This window comes from Pogoniulus pusillus, chromosome 38 (assembly GCF_015220805.1).
Source record: "Pogoniulus pusillus isolate bPogPus1 chromosome 38, bPogPus1.pri, whole genome shotgun sequence".
NCBI lineage: Eukaryota > Metazoa > Chordata > Aves > Piciformes > Lybiidae > Pogoniulus > Pogoniulus pusillus.
In genome coordinates, this window is record NC_087301.1 from 5,064,510 (window position 1) to 5,085,222 (window position 20,713).

The following is a 20,713-nucleotide window of genomic DNA, read 5'->3' on the forward strand; positions in this document are numbered from 1 at the left end:
GGCAGCAGAGAGAAGCTTTGCACAGCAGCAAGGTACAAGAGAGCTAAAGCTATGAAGTGAATGTGTGGGGCTGGGAGAAGGCAGCAGAGAGAAGCTTTGCACAGCAGCAAGGTACAAGAGAGCTAAAGCTATGAAGTGAATGTGTGGGGCTGGGAGAAGGCAGCAGAGAGAAGCTTTGCACAGCAGCAAGGTACAAGAGAGCTAAAGCTATGAAGTGAATGTGTGGGGCAGGGAGAAGGCAGCAGAGAGAAGCTTTGCACAGCAGCAAGGTACAGGAGAGCTAAAGCTATGAAGTGAATGTGTGGGGCAGGGAGAAGGCAGCAGAGAGAAGCTTTGCACAGCAGCAAGGTACAGGAGAGCTAAAGCTATGAAGTGAATGTGTGGGGCTGGGAGAAGGCAGCAGAGAGAAGCTTTGCACAGCAGCAAGGTACAGGAGAGGTCTCTAAGGCTCCCTGGCTCAGCATCACAACACCAACTGCACACTGCAGTGCTACAGGCCAATGAAATACTGTTTGCTTACAGTAATTCCATGACTTCCTTGCTAGACTGAAGTCCAGATTTTGGAAGACCCTTGTCTTTTCAACCATCTCCTCATAGAGGGCCATGCTTTGCTATCCTGACTCCTGCAAAACTCCTGGGCACCTCAGTGGGGCCAGGATCTGTCCATTGGTAGGACCTGCAGCAGCAGGCAGCCACAGAAATCAGCCTCTCACCTTGAAGCTTAGCCTCCAAACATTCTGCAGCTGGAAGATCATGGCCCCAGAACACTGCCCCACACCTCCAGGGCTGTTTTACAATAGCAGACAGGGTGAGACCTTCAAGTTACACCTTTGTGTAAGGTCAGATGTGTCTGTGTTGCTCTGCAATGGGGAGTTCTGACTGCACAGGGTGAGACCTTCAGGTTACACCTTTGTGTAAGGTCAGATGTGTCTGTGTTGCTCTGCAATGGGAAGTTCTGACTGCACAGGGTGAGACCTTCAAGTTACACCTTTGTGTGAGGTCAGATGTGTCTGTGTTGCTCTGCAATGGGGAGTTCTGACTGCACAGGGTGAGACCTTCAAGTTACACCTTTGTGTGAGGTCAGATGTGTCTGTGTTGCTCTGCAATGGGAAGTTCTGACTGCACAGGGTTGGCTTTTTGCCTTCAGACTCATGCCCCTGCCTGCACCAGGAGAAGAAAACTACACTTCACATTTCTCTGCCTTCATAGAATGGTTTGGGTTGGAAGGGATCTTAAAGATCATCTAGTTCCAACTCCACCTTCTCTAGCCCAAGTTGCTCAAGGCCCTGTCTAACCTGCCCTTGAACACTTCCTGGGAGGGGGCATCCATGACCTCCCTGGACAACCTCTTCCAGTGTCCAAAGTTCAGTCTAGGAAAGAAAAATATCCATTTAGGCCCTAAAACTGTTTTCTAGTGGTCTAGAGCAGGCAATGGTTCCTCCATGGAGAGGTCAAAGGCATTCACATTGGACTCAAAGGCAGCAGCCCCCCCTGAGCTGGGTTTTGCCAAGATTCGGAAGCAAGTGGCCCCTCACCCGGTGCTGCAGCTATGCCACTGAGCCCATACCCTGTGTCTGAGGACAAAAATCACCTCCTGCTGCTGCTGAGCTCAAGAACTATGCAGTATCAACAGCCCCCCTAGGAGAGGCAGCAGGAACTGGAGCAGCAGAGAGATCTCAGCACAAAGCCAGTCTCGCACAACACGCAAGTGACACCAAACCCACGCGTGAAATTCCCACCCTTCCCTCCCCCCTCCCTCCCAAGTCTGCTTTTCCTCTGTACTCAAAACTCACTGTGCTGCCAGGTGGAGCTTTGAGTAGATGAGGATCAGGCCCCAGCAGTGCAAGTTAAAGCCCTTCAACAGAGAGAGCATGGTTTAGGACGTACGTATCATTGTCTTCGTCTTCGAGCAGCAGCTTCTCGATGGGCAGCGTGCCGATGGCTCGTCTGGCATCCTCCAGCTCCTGGGGGCCTGGCTCAGGGATGGAGATGGGCATGGGCACAAACTGGGGCCCAGCAAGTGTGGAAGAAGCTGGCTGGTATTGCAAAGTGGAGGCTGGCAGTGCAGAGAGGGGCTGTGCCCACGGGAAGTACGTGAGAGGTGGCTGCTGCTCGGCCATCTCTAGCTGAGGCACGACAGCAGGGGTGGTGCTTCGAGGCTGGCAAAGCAGAACACAGACAAAGCAGAATCAAAACAGCTGCCTGGGTGGGCTGGGGAGAGGACACGAACCAACAGACTGAGGGTGCTCAATCTCACTTTTAACATCCCTTTTCCTGCCTCTCTGGGTAAAGGGTTCTACTGAGTGTGAGAGTTTTCCCAGGAGGGCAGTGCCTGTGGGGGTCCCAGGTGCTAGCTGCTGGTAGCATCATAGTATCATAGTATCATCAGGGTTGGAAGAGACCTCACAGATCATCAAGTCCAACCCTTTAGCACAGAGCTCAAGGCCAGACCATGGCACCAAGTGCCACGTCCAACCTTGCCTTGAAGTGCCCCAGGGACGGCGACTCCACCACCTCCCTGGGCAGCCCATTCCAGCTCACACTCATGTCAAGTTCCCTCCAGCTTTCTGTTCCCACTCCCACCCTCAGTGTAAGCCCATGAGACAGTGACATCCTGTGCTAAAAACTGCCTCCTCTTGCAAGATGAATGCATTGGCCACAACTTTGCTGCCACAAGGCTGAAGGGAGCTTATTCTGTCCCTCTGTGACAGCCCAGCCAGCTGGGGAGGGACATTTGATAAGGGCTTGTAGGGATGGGATGAGGGAGAATGGATTGAAGCTTGAGCAGGGCAGATTTAGACTGGAGAGTAGGAAGAAATTCTTGACAATGAGGGTGGGGAGACACTGGCAGAGGTTGGCCAGGGAGGTTGTGGAGCACAGAGAGGGAGGGTGAGGAGACACTGGGAAAGGTTGCTCAGGGAGGCTGTGGAGCACAAAATGTGATCTTTGATCCTATCCTGTGCTTCTGTGCTCCACAACCTCCCTGGAGCTGTTCAAGACCAAGCTGGATGAGACCTTAAGCAACCTGCTCCAGTGGGAGGTGTCCCTGCTCAGTTGGAACTGGATGATCTTCAAGGTTCCTTCCAACCTATCCTATGAACCTATGAATAAGGACCCCCAACACTGTCATGAATGAAATCATAGTGCTTGAATCTGGCACTGCCCATGGCCCTTGCTAGAAGGTAGGGAATTTGCTGTCATTTAAGCCAAAGTATTTGTGGACTTACTGCAAAATTGGTGAGCAGTGGCTGAGAAGTGTAAGTCAGAACAGATGAAGGTCCCACCAGTGTGTAACTGGGACACATGGGCTGAACATACATATCTGATGTGTATGGAGAGCTGACAGCTTCATGGGACATGTAGTCAGGGTAAGTGGTCCACTGAGGCAAAGGCTGCAAGGTGGTGGGAGAGGGCTGGGAGATCCAGCCCGAGCAGAGTGCTCCTTCATCAGTGACAGGCAAGGCAGAGCTGCTAACATCCATATCAATGCAAGGCTGGCCTGAAAAACAGGAGAGGATGAAAAGCTCACTCCAGCATTGCCTTCCCTGCAGCAGGGCTGACAAACACTGAGGAAGGCAGGGAATCATTACCCATTGGTGAGTAGGGAGGAGGAGGCTGGTGAGGCAAAACAACCTAGAAGAGAGGAGAGAAATACCCAGAATTAAGACCATAAGCATTAGATTCAGTCCCCTCTGAGAAACACTGAGGCACAGAGCATGTTAGCTCCTATCAGCTGAGTGCTGAGCCAGCAGCATGCATTGGCAGCCCTGTGAAGGCCACTCACATCCTGGACTGCATCAAAAGAAGGGTGCTCAGCAGGCTGGGAGAGGTGGATCTGCCAGGGTGCTCTGCTCTGCTGAGACCTCACCTGCAGTGCTGTGTCCAGCCGTGGGATCCCTAACACAAAAAGGACATGGACCTGCTGGATGGTGTCCAGAGGAGGCCATTAGGATGATCAGAGGGCTGGAGAACCTCTCCTAAAGAGACAGGGTGAGAGCTGGGGCTGTTCAGCCTGGAGAAGAGAGGGCACCAAGGTCTCTGAGCTGTTTCAGTATCTGAAGGTAAGCTGGGGAGGGACTGCTTAGAAAGGCTGGGAGTGATAGGACAAGGGCAATGGTTTGAAACTGGAGCAGGAGGGATTTAGGTTGGACATCAGCACCGACGCCTTGCCAGCTGCTGCCGGGGCTGGGCAACCATTTAGCTCCTGAGGAACAATTTTCCACCTGTTTGCTTTTTCTCCTACCGAGTTAGCTGCCGTTGCAGTGGCACTGTGAGCATTGCCCCTTTTCCTTTTCAGTAGCTCCTTCACTGGCTCCTTGACACGGACACCTTGGTAGGGGCGAGGCTGCGGCTGCTGCTCTGGAGCAGAAGCTGGGAAAGAAGAAAGGAAAGGAGGTGACATTGATTTTCCTCTCCTGCCGTTGGCACAGAGGCAAAATCCCTACGGCAGGATGCTCTCCCCGGGGCTGTGCTTCAGGGAGAATGGGGAAAGACAGGAACAGGCTGCCCAGGGCTGTGGTTGAGGCACCCTCCCTGGAGACGTTCAAGATCAGCCTTGATGTGGTCCTGGGCAGCCTGCTTCGGTTGGAGGTGGAAAGAAGATCAAGAGTCAAAGAATGTCAGGGGCTGGAAGGGACCTCAAAAGATCATCTGGTCCAGCCCCCCCGCCAGAGCAGCATCACCTAGAGCAGCTCACTGCTGCCTGCAGTGGAATTCGACAAGATGAGCTCTGAGGCTCCCTTCCAACCCAGAGCAATCTGTGAGTCTTTCTCCTTAGCTAACAGTGGCTTTTAGCCCATAAAGGAGGCTGTAGCCAGGTGGAGTTGGGCTCTGCTGCCAGGCAACCAGCAACAGAACAAGGGGACACAGCCTCAAGCTGTGCCAGGGCAGGTTCAGGCTGGATGTTAGGGGGAAGTTGTTGTCAGAGAGAGTGATTGGCATTGGAATGGGCTGCCCAGGGAGGTGCTGGAGTGGCTGTGGCTGGAGGTGTTGAAGCCAAGCCTGGCTGGGGCACTTAGTGCCATGGTCTGGTTGGTTGGGCAGGGCTGGGTGCTAGGTTGGGCTGGCTGAGCTTGGAGCTCTCTTCCAACCTGCCTGATTCTATGATGTCAGGTAGTGATAGGACTGGGGGGGAACAGAGCAAAGCTGGAAATGGGGAGATTCAGAATGGATGTTAGGAAGAAGCTCTTCAGGATGAGGGTGGTGAGAGCCTGGAATGGGTTGTCCAGAGAGACAGTGGAAGCCTCATCCCTGGGGGTGTTCAAGGCCAGGCTGGATGAGGTTCTACGCAGCCTGATCTAGTGTGAGGTGTCCCTGCCCATGGCAGGGGGGTTGGAACTGGCTGCTCCTTGTGGTCCCTTCCAACCCTGACTGATCTTACGATGTCAGATGGCATAGACCTTTGCTGCTTGGGTCATCTCTTTTTGGTGGTGCCCAGTGACAGGACAAGGCACAACACCTGCACAAGCCAAGACACAGGAGCTGCCACCTCAACACGAGCAGCAACTTCTTTCTGTGAGGGTGCTGGAGCCTTGCAGCAGGCTGCCCAGAGACATTGTGGAGTCTCCTTCTCTGGAGACATTCAAAACCTGCCTGAACGTGTTCCTGTGTGACCTGTCCTGAGTGATCCTGCTTTGGCAAGGGGCTTAGTCTGATTTATCTCTAGAGGTCCCTTCCAAACCCATATTGTGCCCACACAGATAGATCACAAGGCCAAACTAACCTGAAGTAAGTCTGCTTGCAACCCCTTCCAGCTGTTAAATAGCTGCAGCAGTACTGAGAAACTTCACCTGGGCTTTGTTCTTTTTTTTTCTGGGCTTGGTTCTTGTTGTGGGGTTTTTTTTTGGGTTGGTTTTGTGTTTTCAGAAGATCATTCACACAGAGCTCACAGGACAAGAGGTTACACAGCTTGCAGCTGGGATAGTCTGGAAGCCAGGGCTGGTGGTTTCCCTTCCGCACCGACAGGTGTCTTTATGGTCTGCAGAAGCTGTGTCCTGTCTGGCACAGGGTGTGATGAACACCTTCTGCTGCATGGTTAGGGTTGAGACATCACTGAAAGCCAGGGAGGATGGAGGGCAAGGAGAAGGAGCTGCTGCTGGCACCCACAGAGTGACTTTAGGTTGGAAGGGAGCCTAGAGATGCTCTACTCCAACCTCCACTCTCAACTAGCCCAGGATGCTCAAGGCCTCATCCAATCTGGCTTTGAACACCTTCAGGGAGGTCGTGGAGCACAGAATCGCCCAATGTGATCAAAGATCACCTTCAAACCATTGCCCCTTGTCCTGTCTCCCTGGGCAACCTGTGCCTCACTGCTCTCATATAGAAGAGCATCCTAAGCTCCAGCCCGACCCTGTCGCCTTCAATCCATTCCCATCCAACCTGGCTTTGAACACCTCCAGGGAGGTTGTGGAGCACAGAATCACCCAATGTGATCAAAGATCATCTTCAAACCATTGCCCCTTGTCCTGTCTCTAGGCACCCTCATGAAGAGCTCCTCTCCAGCTCTTCCTTCAGGTACAGGAAGGCAGCTCTAAGGCTCCCCTGGAGCTTTCCCTTCTCCATGTAGAGCAACCCCAAGCTCCCTCAGCCTATCCCCATAGCAGAGATGCTCCATTTCTAAGAGCAGTGGCTGCCTACATTCCCCACCTCGTTGTGGGGCTATGCTATACACTCATGTGAGAGCTGGGATCATTAACCCACAGCTTAACACGAAGTATTCAGAGGCAATTAACAGCAGGCAGAAGGAAGCCAAAGCTCATTGAGGTCCTGTGTTTGTAAAGCCACTGCTAGCAGCAGGGGCTGCCTGCCCAGTTTCACTGCTTTGTAACACACTGCTGGCTGAAAAGGTTCCAGTTCCAAGGATCCCAACTGGCTTCTGAGGGTTAGGAAGGACAGGTGGGTACCCAGCCCAAGTCTGAAACTGGAAAGATCATTTCTCACCCCTCTCCCCCCGCCCCAGGAAGCACTGATTCAAATTTCCCTCCTGTGCTTCACCTCAGCTGATTGCTGATCACCTCTGAGAGTAACCTGCACACTGAGATGTTCCTGTTACACCTTTCTGGGAAGAGAAAAACTTCAGGCTAAGTGCAGACATTGCAAGTGGGTCTAAATATATATCTATATATATCTAACAGAATAAACATTTCTGCTTTAATTCCTTTCTCCAAAACTTAAACACTTTTATTCCCTCTCATCTTTGCTCTACCTTTAACTCTTTCCCACCTCATAGAATCAGTCAGAGTTGGAAGGGACCACAAGATAATAGAACCATAGAATCAAGCAGGTTGGAAGAGAGCTCCAAGCTCAGCCAGCCCAACCTAGCACCCAGCCCTGCCCAACCAACCAGACCATGGCACTAAGTGCCCCAGCCAGGCTTGGCTGCAACACCTCCAGCCACAGAGACTCCACCACCTCCCTGGGCAGCCCATTCCAATGCCAATCATTCTCTCTGACAACAACTTCCTAACAACATCCAGCCTAGACCTTCCCTGGCACAGCTTGAGGCTGTGTCCCCTTGTTCTGTTGCTGGCTGGGAGCAGAGCCCAACCTCCCCTGGCTACAGCCTCCCTTCAGGCAGCTGCAGGCAGCAATGAGCTCTGCCCTGAGCCTCCTCTGCTGCAGGCTGCACACCCCCAGCTCCCTCAGCCTCTCCTCACAGGGCTGTGCTCCAGGACCCTCCCCAGCCTTGCTGCCCTTCTCCCAAACACCTTCCAGCACCTCAGCATCTCACTGGAATTGAGGAGCCCAGAACTGGACACAGCACTCAAGGTGTGGCCTGAGCAGTGCTGAGCACAGGGGCAGAAGAGCCTCCCTTGTCCTGCTGCCCACACTGCTACTGATCCAACCCCTCTGCCATGGGCAGGGACACCTCACACCAGTTGAGGCTGTGTAGAACCTCATCCAGCCTGGCCTTAAACACTTCCAGGGATGAGGCTTCCACCACCACCCTAGACAATCCCTCCCAGGGTCTCACCACCCTCATGCTGAAGAACTTTCTGATATCCAATCTGAATCTCCCCATTTCCAGCTTTGTTCCATCATAACCATTTCACAGAATCAACCAGGTTGGAAGAGACCTCCAAGCTCATCCAGTCCAACCTAACACCCAGCCCTATCCAATCATGTTCCAGCTCCCCTCACCAGCCTTGGTGCCCTTCTCTGGGCATGTTAAAGCACCTCAACATCTTTCTTAAACTGATCTCCTTGGGAGTCTTCCAACCTCTGACCTCCTGTGATCAGGACACAAAAGCAAACTGCATCCACTGAAGCTCCAGCGAAACAAATCCGAGCTCTGCAGAAGTGCACCTCTGGGGCAGTATCTTCTCCCTGAGTCATCACACCAGAGCTTTCTTGAAGAAGTAGGGTGGGGAGGGATGAGGTTTTTTTTTTGGCTCTAAGTTTAGGGGGGGGTGGGGGAAGGGAAAGAAGAAATTTACTGTAAGAGCTGCCAGAAATATACCTATGAGGAGTTTCCGGAGTAAGCAAAGCAAGCAAGAGGAAAAAAAATAGAGAGAGAAGAAGAAGAAGAAGAAAAAACAAGAAAGAAGATTAAAAAACCCCAAAGTCTGCAGAACATATTTCAGTTCCCCCCCAGGGCTGACCTCCAGAAGCAAAAATAATGCTAGCACAGCTGCTTTTCCACTCTTCAAGGCTGTACCAGGGCCACTAACAGCTCGAACCGCAGCAAAGTGGCTTTGAGCTTCGGTGTACAACTCATCACAGAGAGAAAGAAATGTTATCAGCTGGAAAGAAAAGGATTTGGAGGTATCACAGTATTATCAGGATTGGAAGAGACCTCACAGATCATCAAGTCTAACCCTTTCCCACAGAGCTCAAGGCCAGACCATGGCACCAAGTGCCACGTCCAGTCCTGCCTTGAACAGCTCCAGGGACGGCGACTCCACCACCTCCCCGGGCAGCCCATTCCAGTGTCCAATGACTCTCTCAGGGAAGAACTTTCTCCTCACCTCCAGCCTAAATTTCCCCTGGTGTAGCTTGAGGCTGTGTCCTCTTGTTCTGGTGCTGGCCACCTGAGAGAAGAGAGCAACCTCCTCCTGGCCACAACCACCCCTCAGGTAGTTGTAGACAGCAATAAGGTCTCCCCTGAGCCTCCTCTTCTCCAGGCTAACCAATCCCAGGTCCCTCAGCTCTCCTCGTAGGGCTGTGCTCAAGGCCTCTCACCAGCTAGATCAGATTGCTCAAGGGCCTCATCCAACCTGGCTTTGAACACCTCCCTGGGCAACCTGTGCCAGTGTCTCCTCACTCTCCCTCTCTGTGCTCCACAACCTCCCTGGCCAACCTGTGCCAGTGTCTCCTCACCCTCCCTCTCTGTGCTCCACAACCTCCCTGGGCAACCTGTGCCAGTGTCTCCTCACTCTCCCTCTCTGTGCTCCACAACCTCCCTGGCCAACCTGTGCCAGTGTCTCCTCACCCTCCCTCTCTGTGCTCCACAACCTCCCTGGGCAACCTGTGCCAGTGTCTCCTCACCCTCCCTCTCTGTGCTCCACAACCTCCCTGGGCAACCTGTGCCAGTGTCTCCTCACCCTCCCTCTCTCTGCTCCACAACCTCCCTGGCCAACCTGTGCCAGTGTCTTCAAGTTTTAATTACATTTAAAGTAATGAGCTGCAATAATGCACCAAGCTCTGCATGCCCAAACGATTGTGGCCTTTCAGTATCTTAAGTGGACTACAAGAAAGCTGGGGAGGGACTTTTTAGGCTGTCAGGCAGTGATAGGACTGGGGGGAATGGAACAAAGCTGGAAATGGGGAGATTCAGACTGGAGGTTAGGAAAAAGTTGTTCAGCAGGAGAGTGGTGAGAGGCTGGAATGGGTTGCCCAGGGAGGTGGTGGAAGCCTCATCCCTGGAGGTGTTTAAGGCCAGGCTGGATGAGGCTGTGGGCAGCCTGATCTGGTGTGAGGTGTCCCTGGGCATGGCAGGGGGTTGGAACTGGCTGCTCCTTGTGGTCCCTTCCAACCCTGACTGATTCTATGATCCCCTGCATGTGTGCTCCACTGCCCACTGTGTTCTAACCCAACCCATTCAACTCAAGGACCACAAACCAGCCACTGCTGCTCCTTAGCAGCCACTGGACCTTGCTTTGCAATAGCTTGCTGAAGCTGGAGCAGTGTGAAGCATCAGAAGGCAGGAAAGAAGAGAAGGGACCTGATTCAGCCCAGGAGGAAGCTTTGCAAGAGGTTCCACATGTAAATATATTTCAGCTCATGGTAATGCTGCTTCTGCCAGGCTGCCTCACAGCCCCATGATGTGTGTGCACACTCAGGCTCCTTTCATCAGTCTTATCACCCTCTGTATTTGTTGAAAGCCAACAAACTTTGAAGGCTTTTGAGTACTCTTTCAAAGTAGCTGGAAAACAAAACAGTGATGGAAAGGGCTCTGCTGTGGGCATGGATTCAGGGAATGGTTTGGGTTGGAAAGGACTTTAAAGCTCATCCAGTTCTAACTTTCTGCCATGGGCAAGGACACTTTCTTATAGATCAGGTTGCCCAAGGCCTCCTCCAACCTGTGATCAAAGATCACATTCTGTGCTTCTGTGCTCCACAACCTCCCTGGCCAACCTGTGCCAGTGTCTCCTCACCCTCCCTCTCTGTGCTCCACAACCTCCCTGGCCAACCTGTGCCAGTGTCTCCTCACCCTCGCTCTCTGTGCTCCACAACCTCCCTGGCCAACCTGTGCCAGTGTCTCCTCACCCTCCCTCTCTGTGCTCCACAACCTCCCTGGCCAACCTGTGCCAGTGTCTCCTCACCCTCCCTCTCTGTGCTCCACAACCTCCCTGGCCAACCTGTGCCAGTGTCTCCTCACCCTCCCTCTCTGTGCTCCACAACCTCCCTGGGCAACCTGTGCCAGTGTCTCCTCACCCTCCCTCTAATGAATTTCTTCCTAATCTCCAGTCTAAATCTGCCCTGCTCAAGCTTCAGTCCATTCCCTCTCCTCCTTTCACAACAAGCCCCTGTAGTGCATACCAAGCCATTGCCAAACAAGCAAACCAAGCAAGTTCAAAATGTGTCTTCCTCTACATTGTTGTTTTTTTCTGCTGCAATTGGAGGGAAGATAATGACCAAAAACAGCTGTTGGAAGACTGCAGGTATTGAAGTGTGACAAGTTTCAGATCACCAAACTTCCTATCAGCACCACTCAGCTTTCAGCCACTCCTAAACTCCAGGCTAAGTTGCAACCTTCATCCTTGCAAACAAGTCAGAGCCCTTTGCCACCAGGCTCATTTTCAGTTTGAGGCTGACTGATAACCACTGGAAGGGCTTGCACAGCTCCCTGCCTGCACCAGCAAATGACACACTTGTCACTGCTCCAGGACATTTACTGCTTCTTTGCTCACTCACTGGCCTGAGATAAGCTTATCAAATCAATTCATCGGTGTTAGCAGTGTAAATATTGTTCTCTTTGCTCCTTTCATCTCCAGCATAATAAAAAGAAATGAAAAGAAACACAATAGAAGACTTTTTTTTTCCCTCTCCTCCCCCTTATTTGTAGTAATACCCCCCCAAAAAAAGGCAAACAGCAACTCTTGGCTAACAAGAAAAAAAGGTAGATTTCCATTAACCATCTTAGGAGCTTCTGGCTTGGGTCTGGAAGATAAAACTGCATCAGGCAGCTGCTGGAATTCTGGTTTGGATATGGATGATAAAATTGCATCAGGCAGCTGCTGGAATTCTGGCTTGGATATTGAGGATAAAATTGCATCAGGCAGCTGCTGGAATTCTGGTTTGGATATGGAAGATAAAACTGCATCAGGCAGCTGCTGGAGTTCTGGTTTGGATATGGAAGATAAAACTGCATCAGGCAGCTGCTGGAATTCTGGCTTGGATATTGAGGATAAAACTGCATCAGGCAGCTGCTGGAGTTCTGGCTTGGATATGGAAGATAAAACTGCATCAGGCAGCTGCTGGAATTCTGGCTTGGATATGGAAGATAAAATTGCATCAGGCAGCTGCTGGAGTTCTGGTTTGGATATGGAAGATAAAATTGCATCAGGCAGCTGCTGGAGTTCTGGTTTGGATATGGAAGATAAAACTGCATCAGGCAGCTGCTGGAGTTCTGGCTTGGATATTGAGGATAGAACTGCATCAGGCAGCTGCTGGAGTTTTTATACAGGGAGCTTTGGTTAATGAAAAGGTAAAAGTGGCTTAGCTTTGTGCACTCTGTTTGGGTGCTTGGAGTCTGATCAAAACTTTTTAGAGTAAGGCAAGGAAGCAGATTGCATCGGGTTGGAAAGGACCCTCAAAGGTCATTTGTGTTGGGGTTGTTCAGCCTGGAGAAGAGAAAGCTCCAGAGAGACCTAACAGCAGCATTCCAGTACCTGAAGGAGGCTACAAGGGGGCTGCAGATGGACTGAGTCCAAAGGCCTGTAGGGATAGGATGAGGACAATGGTTTGAAAGGAGAGGAGATTTAGATTGGATGTCAGGGACAAGTTCTGCACCAGGAGGGTAGTGGAAGACTAGAAGAGGTTGCCCAGGAAGGTAGCTGAGGCCCTATCCCTGGAGACATTCAAGGTCAGGCTGGACAATGCTCTGAGCAACCTGACCTAGGTGGGGATGTCCCTGCTGACTGCAGGAGGGTTGAGGCAGATGACCTTTAGAGTCCCCTTCCAACCCAAACCATTCTCTGATTTTGTGGTTTAGCAAGAGACTAAACTGAGGAGAGGGACTTGGGGGTGCTGGTGAAGGAGAAGCTCAATCTGAGCTGTCAGTGTGCTCTGGCATCCCAGAGAGCAACCAGAGCCTGGGCTGCAGCAGCAGCAGTGTGGGCAGCAGGGCCAGGGAAGTGATCCTGCCCCTCTGCTCTGCACTGCTGAGACCCCACCTGGAGTACTGCATCCAGTTCTGGAGCCCCTGGGACAAGAGGGCTGTGAAGGTGCTGGAAGGTGTCCAGAGCAGGGCTGTGAGGATGCTCAGAGGGCTGGAGCTGCTCTGCTGTGAGGAGAGACTAAGGGAGTTGAGGCTGTTCAGTCTGGAGAGGAGAAGGCTCCCAGGTGACCTTCTTGTGACCTTTCAGGATCTGAAGGGGGCTACAAGAAAGCTGGGGAGGGACTTTTTAGGCTGTCAGGGAGTGATAGGACTGGGGGGAATGGAACAAAGCTGGAAATGGGGAGATTCAGACTGGAGGTTAGGAAGAAGTTCTTCAGTATAAGGGTGGTGAGACCCTGGAATGGGTTGTCCAGGGAGGTGGTGGAAGCCTCATCCCTGGAACTGTTTCAGGCCAGGCTGGCTGAGGCTGTGTGCAGCCTGCTCTAGGGTAGGGTGTCCCTGGGCATGGCAGGGGGCTTGGAACTGGCTGCTCCTTGTGCTCCCTTCCAACCCTGACTGTCTCTATGATTCTATTTCAGGATGGTTGCTCCATTTCACTTTCACTTCATGATCCCTCCAGAAGAATTCTTTCTTTAAAAAGCATTCCAGCAGGCAATCACAGAAGGAGAACCAGAGAATGGTAGGGGTTGGAAGTGACCTCCAGAGATCATTGAGTGCAACACCTCTGCCAGAGCAGGGTCACCTAGGGCAGGTCACACAGGAACATGCCCAGGCAGGTTTGGAAACTCTTCATAGAAGGAGACTCCACAACCTTTCTGGGCAGCCTGCTGCAGGGCTCCAGCACCCTCACCACAAACAAGGAATGTTATCTGGGTATCTGGGGTTTGTTGCTGCTTTGGAAGGGAGTGATGGATTAGATCTGACCTCAGAAGTGAAAATGGTTGGTTCTGTGGTATTGATAATCTTGCACAGTCCATTGTGGGTCATGGTGAGCAACACTTGGATAAAATGCAGCTTTCAGGCAGGGAATGCTTCTGAGGAGAATTATTCCATCACCTTCCCTTGCACTCCCACCCAGCCCTTTGGAACAGCACATCAGGAAGGAACACCAAGGGAATGTAAGTCAAACTCTTGGCTCTGCCAGGATACCTGTACAAAGTTGAGGGAAGGGTCACCCAGTTGGGAGATTGCTGAAGTTATTCAGCTGCCCAAGGGCAAGTGTTTTAACACAGCTGTCACAATGTTTATCTCTATTCCATTCCATGTTTTCCCAGGGAGGTTGTGGAGTCTCCTTCTCTGGAGATGCTCAAAACCTGCCTGGACGTGTTCCTGGCTGACCTGATCAAGGCATATCTGCATTAGCTGGGTGGGGGTGGACTCAATGATCTCCTGAGCTCCCTTTCAACCTCTCCCATTCTTTGATTCTGTGATTTAATGTTGCTTGCTCCATTGTTTTGCCAGGAACCTTCCCACCTGAAATTCTGTGGCTCCAGGCTCCAGATTTGCATGCCGAGGCCCATTAGAAGGACTGAACATGCAAAGGACCCAACAGTGCAGCTCTTTTTTGTGCTTCTGACACATCCCAAATCTCCTTTGAAGTGCTACCTTCGTTGTTTGGAACCAAGCAAGACAAGGAAAACTGGGTTGGAGAGGATTAATTCCTATGCTAGGGATGGGGACCTCAATAAAGATGCAGTGAAACGCACTGGCCAGAGAATCTGCTCTATAGAAACCAGAAGAGCTCAGAGCATGAGCAAAAGAGCTGAGTGATGGTTCATTGCTCAGCAGGAGGAAATGAACTCAAGAGGGTTCTGAGCATAATTAAAGCAACAGAGTGAACATTTCACTTGCTTACCAACAACTCAGGCCAGTGGTTGATTAGGTCTCTTTCTGCACTGCGACAACCAAGGGCAGTGAAACATTTCCTTTGCCAGCAGTAGGTCTCCAAATGATGGCCTCAGTGTGGTCATGTCTTTGTTTCCAGGAGTCTAGCTGCAGTTGGAAGGTTGTTAAGAATCCAATCAGCTTTGGATTCTAGCAGATCTGTCTGCTCCTGTAGCCTGCCTGTGCCTCTCTCAGGGGCACGGTTTGCTTCGGATTGTTGTCTCCTTCACACCTCCAGATCAGAGGATGGCTCAGGCTGGAAGGGGCTCTTATTTCACAGATGCATAGGATAGTTTGGGTTGGAAGGGACCTTAAAGATCATCCAGTTCCAATCCTCCTGCCATGGGCAGGGACACCTCTCAGTTAGACTCTTGCTCAAAGCTTCATCCATCCTGGTCTTGAACATCTCCAGGGAGGAGGCATCCACAGCCTCCCTGGGCAACCTGTGCCAATGTCTTACCACCCTTGTTCTGAAGAACTTCTTCCTCAGCTCCAGTCTAACCCTGCTCTGCTTCTGCTTCAAACCATTCCCCCTTGGCCTGTCTCTAGACACCCTCAGGACAAGTCTCTCTGCAGCCTTCTTGTAGGATCTCTTTGGGTATTGGAAGGCAGCTGTAAGGTCCCCCTGGAGTCTTCTCCAGGCTGCACATCCCCAGCTCCCTCAGCCTGTCAGAGGTGTTCCAGCTCTTGAATCATCTTTGTGGCCTCCTTTGGACTCACTTCAGCATCTCTGTGTCCTTCTTGTGATGGGCACACCACAACTAGACACAGCATTTGAGGTGAGCTCTCAGCAGAGCCAAGGGGCAGAATCCCCTCTCTTGCCCTGCTGCCCACACTCCTCTGGCTGCAGCCAAGGACACAGCTGCCTGCTGGGCTGCAAGAGGGCACTGCCAGCTCATGGGGGGGCTTCTCATCAACCAACACTCCCCAAGTGTCCAACAAGAGCTGGAAGCATTGACCATGGAGTGGTGGGGGCTACTAAAAGCTGTCTGTTTCAGAGCAAGACAATCCCTCTTACAAAAGGGAAGCTGAGATAGACAGAAAGTGTCTTAACCATGAGTCTCACCCTCACGTCCTCATTCCTCCCAGCCCATAACACTCTTTCCATTTTAGTAGTGCAGGCTTTCCATTGAATTGCTGCTGTGGTCATTTGTAGAGCCTGACACCTGCTTTGCAAAGCATGGATGGGCTCAGCTTTCATGCTATCCATCTTTCCCAGTGGGGGTCTTACCAAAATGAAACCCCACGTGGTGCTGCATCTTGCAGTTTCACCTCTCAGTCTCATTAGCTGATACTCTCACAAGAGCTCTGAGGAGCCTTACAGCTGTGCTGGGCAGAAAAGGCTTCATGCACTTAAAAAAGCTTTTGGGAAGAGGTTTTCAAAGGTGCCACATCTCAGCTGCACAGGAACCCAAGCAGTCAGTGGAACAGCTAAAGAGCTGAATGCCTCCCGTAGGTGTTGAAGCCCCATTGGGTGTCCAAAGCATTTTGACCTAGCTAAAAGCATCACCTAAATGTGAACCTCTTGCAGAATTTCCACCTGCTCATGACAGAAAGCACTTGCATGAAAGGTGTGTTCAGCTTGCTCTCAAAATACAACATGGAGAAGCTGGTGAGGGGCCTGGAGGAGAGGCTGAGGGAGCTGGGGGTGGGCAGCCTGCAGCAGAGGAGGCTCAGGGCAGAGCTCATTGCTGCCTGCAGCTGCCTGCAGAGAGGCTGCCAGGCAACCAGCAGCAGAAGAAGGGGACACAGCCTCAAGCTGTGCCAGGGCAGGTTCAGGCTGGATGTGAGGAGGAAGTTGTTGTCAGAGAGAGTGATTGGCATTGGAATGGGCTGCCCAAGGAGGTGGTGGAGTCTTTGTGCCTGGAGGTGTTGCAGCCAAGCCTGGCTGGGGCACTTAGTGCCATGGTCTGGTTGGTTGGGCAGGGCTGGGTGCTAGGTTGGGCTGGCTGAGCTTGGAGCTCTCTTCCAACCTGCTTGATTCTATGGAGTAATTACCTGGGACCTCCCCAACACAGAAGAGACAAGGACTGCTGGATAGGGTCCAGAGGAGGGCCAAGAAGATGATCAGAGGGCTGGAGAACATCTCCTGTGGGGACAGGCTGAAAGAATTGGGGCTGCTCAGCCTGGAGAAGAAAAGGCTCTGGACAGACCTTATAATTACATTTCAGTATCTGAAGGGGACCTACAGGAGAGCTGGGGAGGGACTATTTAGAAGGACTTGGAGTGGTCAGATGAGGGGCAATGGTTTGAGACTGGAGCAGGGCAGAGTTAGCTTGGACATCAGGAGGAAGTTCTATACAGTGAGAGGGGGGAAACACTGGAAGGGGCTGCCCAAAGATGTCATTGAGCTGCCATCCCTGGAGACATTCAAGATCAGCCTTGATGTGTCTCTGTAAAGCCTGCTGTAGTTGGAGGTGCCCCTGCAGCCTGCAGGGGGGTTGGACAAGATGCCCTTGGAAGGTGTCTTCCAACCCAATAGCTGCATAAAGATGGGCGAGAGGGAAGCCACTGGTGCTACCCATTAGAAATCTCCCATCCCTGAAGGGCTGCCAGGCTGCCCTGGGCCTTCTTTCATCCAGCAGAGTGGTGCCAGGAGCTGGGAAGCCCCAGCCAGTCACTTCTCTTCTGCTGTGGGAGGGGAGGCTTTCATGCTGAGCCACCCTGGGCTTTTGCTGGGCGGAAGCCCTGGGCCCCACTCCTGCAATGCAATTTGCTGTGCTGTGACCATGGGGGGATCATTTCCAGCACACAGGATCAGCCATGCAGGACTCCCTGGAGGGCAACAGCCTCTGACCATAGCAGCTGAAGCCAAGGTCTGTTAGCTTTTCTTCTGTTGCTGCAAGGGTTTTCTACAGTAGAGTCAGGAAATTGCCCTTCAGCAGATGCCCCTGAGAAGTGCCCGCTGGTGAGGTGCCACCTGTCCAAATAAGGGTGGGGAGACACTGGCACAGGTTGCCCAGGGATGTTGTGGAGCACAGAAGCACAGAATGTGATCAAAGATCACAACCTCCCTGGACCTGTTCAAGACCAAGCTGGATGAGACCTTAAGCAACCTGCTCCAGTGGGAGGTGTCCCTGCCCATGGCAGGGGAGTTGGAACTGGCTGATTTTGAAGGTCCCTTCCAACCCATTCTATGAATCTATGAAGTGAGTTCTTGTGCCACTCTTAGGCTTTCAGTCTGGGAGAAGTTTTTGTTCTTTGGTGGCTTTTTGTTGTTTGGTTTTGTTGTCATAGCTGGGGCAAAGGTATGGAAATTTCATTTCTCTTTACCAGTCCCTGAGAGGAGGTTGCAGTGAGGTTGGGGTTGGCCTCTTCCCTCTAAAACATTAAGTTGTTGGCATTGCTTTGTCACTGCACAAAAGAAAACCTCAACCAACAAACAAACCATGAATGGACTCCTGAGATGGAAGATCAGATTGAAGGTTTGAATCTAATCATCTTTCAGCATGCTCCACATGGAATGTCTGCTGGTTCTGCAGTCAGCCTGAGATAGAGGAGGAAACCAGGTTTGGTGTTGCTGCACTGCTCCCACTTATTGATTATTACTTGTTAGAGAAATTGAAACAGGATTGAATAAGCAGCTAAGAGCTTCTTGCTACAGGACATTACAGCCTGCAATATCATCTCACAAGTGTATATTGGAGCTCCCAAAGTGTTCCCACTGAAAAGAAAAGGCAATGCAAATATGTAAGAGAGGGAACAGAGCTTACTGCTAACACAGCCACAGAATGGGTAGGGCCTGGAAGGGACCTCTGAAGATCACTGAGTCAAACCACCCTGCTAGAGCAGGATCACCCAGGAACACATCCAAATAGGTCTTAAATGGGAAGGAGAGAGAGGGAGGTCTTGAATGAGAAAGAGACTCCACAGCTTCTCTGGGCAGCCTGCTCCAAGGCTCACACCAAAGAACTCTCACAGCAAAGTATTTCCATATGCCAAGGTGGAACTTGTGTTCTAGTTTGTGTCCATCACCCTTTCTCCTATCACAGGACACCACTGATAAGAGCCTTCCTGACACCCACCCCTCAGACATGTATAAGCATTACTAAGATCTCTCAGTCTGCTCTTTCCCAGGCTAAACAGCCCCAGCTCAGAAAGAAGCTTGGAAAGACACCTGCACAGTAACCCAACCTCTGCACAACTCACTTTTTGTGTTCTAGTTTGTGTCCATCACCCTTTCTCCTATCACAGGACACCACTGATAAGAGCCTTCCTGACACCCACCCCTCAGACATGCACAAGCATTAATAAGATCTCTCAGTCTGCTCTTTCCCAGGCTAAACAGCCCCAGCTCAGAAAGAAGCTTGGAAAGACACCTGCACAGTAACCCAACCTCTGCACAACCCACAGGCTACCACAGCAAGAAGATGAATGTTAGATCCATAGCAGATGAGTCACTTTGGTTAAGAGATTAGATTCTTCCAGTCTGGTATGTTGTGTTAATTCTGTGATTCCAGGTTGATGGAACAGCAGGGTGAAAGGCAAAGGATGGCAGCAGTGAGGATGAACAAGTTGCAAGAAGCAAACACCTTAGCTGTGCTGTGAGCAGTAAATTATGCAAGCAAAGGTGGGCCAGGAGGAGGGAAATTGGCTTGAAAACAAGACCACTTATTTCCTGTAAAGTCAGAACTGTCTCTCTCTCACCTGCCTTGCTCCTTAGCTTTTCTTTTTTACCAGCTGAAAAGAAGAAACCCCAAACCAAACAACCAAAGTCACATATCAAGAAAGGACCCAGAAAGAAGATTTCTCACAGGTTTCACTTTTCAAAAGGAAAATGTTCTGGTATGTAACCACTGTAACCTTTGATACCCTACCTGCATCCTGTTATTGTTTTTATGAATCATAGTCTTCCACTTGATTCATAGTGATGAATGCCAACAAAGCAGCAGGGTGGTAAGATCCCTGCTGGAACAAAAAACCCAAGCACCCTGCCTCATCACCTGCTTCTCTTCCTGAGTGTTGCCTCCCCTGCTGTGCTAAAGTCAACCTCCAGCTAGACCACAGGTAGGAAAAGCAAATCAGAGCACACTTACATTTTTGCCAGTGCATATTCTGAGGCAGGATGGAGCCTTTTTGTCTCTGGGATGAAGGGAGCTTGGCTCTTTAATAGCTTCTGCGTCTATGCAGTCCTTCCTGAAGAGGTGACAAGTGACTGTCAGGATGTTCCTTTCGGCTTTTTAAAAGCCTCATGTTCCCGCTGAGCCCTCTGATGTCATCACATCCTCCGACCACAACCACTTCTGTATTTCCCTTGCTCTGGGTTGCTCTTCGTCGAGATGCTCAACAGTTCCTCCAAGAGCAGCGCACTCTGGAAGAGATCATGCACAGAAAAAGCCTTTGGTGGCACCAAAGCTGCAGCCTGCCACTCGTGGGGCTTTTTAGCAGAGATTTGCAAGATTAGCTTCAGACACCCATTAGCTGAGCAGCCAGGTTTTGAGTGTGGAGACGTCAAAATGCTCACCTGATGCTGGCTGCAGCAGGGAGGATGGAGGGAGCTGAGGCACAGTGCATAGCATCACCTTCATGGCCATCTCTCATCACCTTCATGGTCATCTCTCATCCCTCACCCTGGCTTTCCCCAGGCAATCAGCCTTGCTCTCAGATATGACAATCAGGAGGGCTGTGGAGAGGAAAAAGCCCTCTTAAAGCACTCAGAGTGGGACAAAAAGAACAGGGGGAAAAAAGAAAGCTCTTTTAAGTAAGATTTTGGCCTTCTAGAATCATAGAATCAACCAGGTTGGAAGAGACCTCCAAGCTCAGCCAGCCCAACCTAGCATCCAGCCCCATCCAGCCAACCAGACCATGTCACTAAGTGCCTCATCCAGTGTTGTCTTGAACACCTCCAGGCACAGCCACTCCACCACCTCCCTGGGCAGCCCATTCCAATGCCAATCACTCTCTCTGACAACAACTTCCTAACAACATCCACCCTGAACCTCCCCTGGCACAGCTTGAGGCTGTGTCCCCTTCTTCTGTTGCTGGTTGCCTGGGAGAAGATATCAACCCCACCTGGCTACAGCCTCCCTGCAGGCACCTGCAGACAGC

The 20,713-nt window shown here is 51.4% G+C and overlaps 1 protein-coding gene across 1 annotated transcript in view; it reads right to left on the reverse strand.

The window, feature by feature from the left end:
* Positions 1-1,847: 1,847 nt before the first annotated feature.
* Positions 1,848-20,713, reverse strand: part of POU2AF1 (POU class 2 homeobox associating factor 1) — a 53,509-nt gene continuing 34,643 nt past the window's right edge. The window contains exons 4-9 of the mRNA XM_064173157.1: positions 20,130-20,288; positions 19,702-19,976; positions 4,244-4,371; positions 3,591-3,633; positions 3,228-3,499; positions 1,848-2,159 (exon numbers count right to left, since the gene is read on the reverse strand). Of these exons, the coding sequence (XP_064029227.1) occupies positions 1,848-2,159; positions 3,228-3,499; positions 3,591-3,633; positions 4,244-4,371; positions 19,702-19,717 (771 nt within the window). The 5' untranslated portion in view covers positions 19,718-19,976; positions 20,130-20,288. The remainder of the gene's footprint in view (positions 2,160-3,227; positions 3,500-3,590; positions 3,634-4,243; positions 4,372-19,701; positions 19,977-20,129; positions 20,289-20,713) is intronic.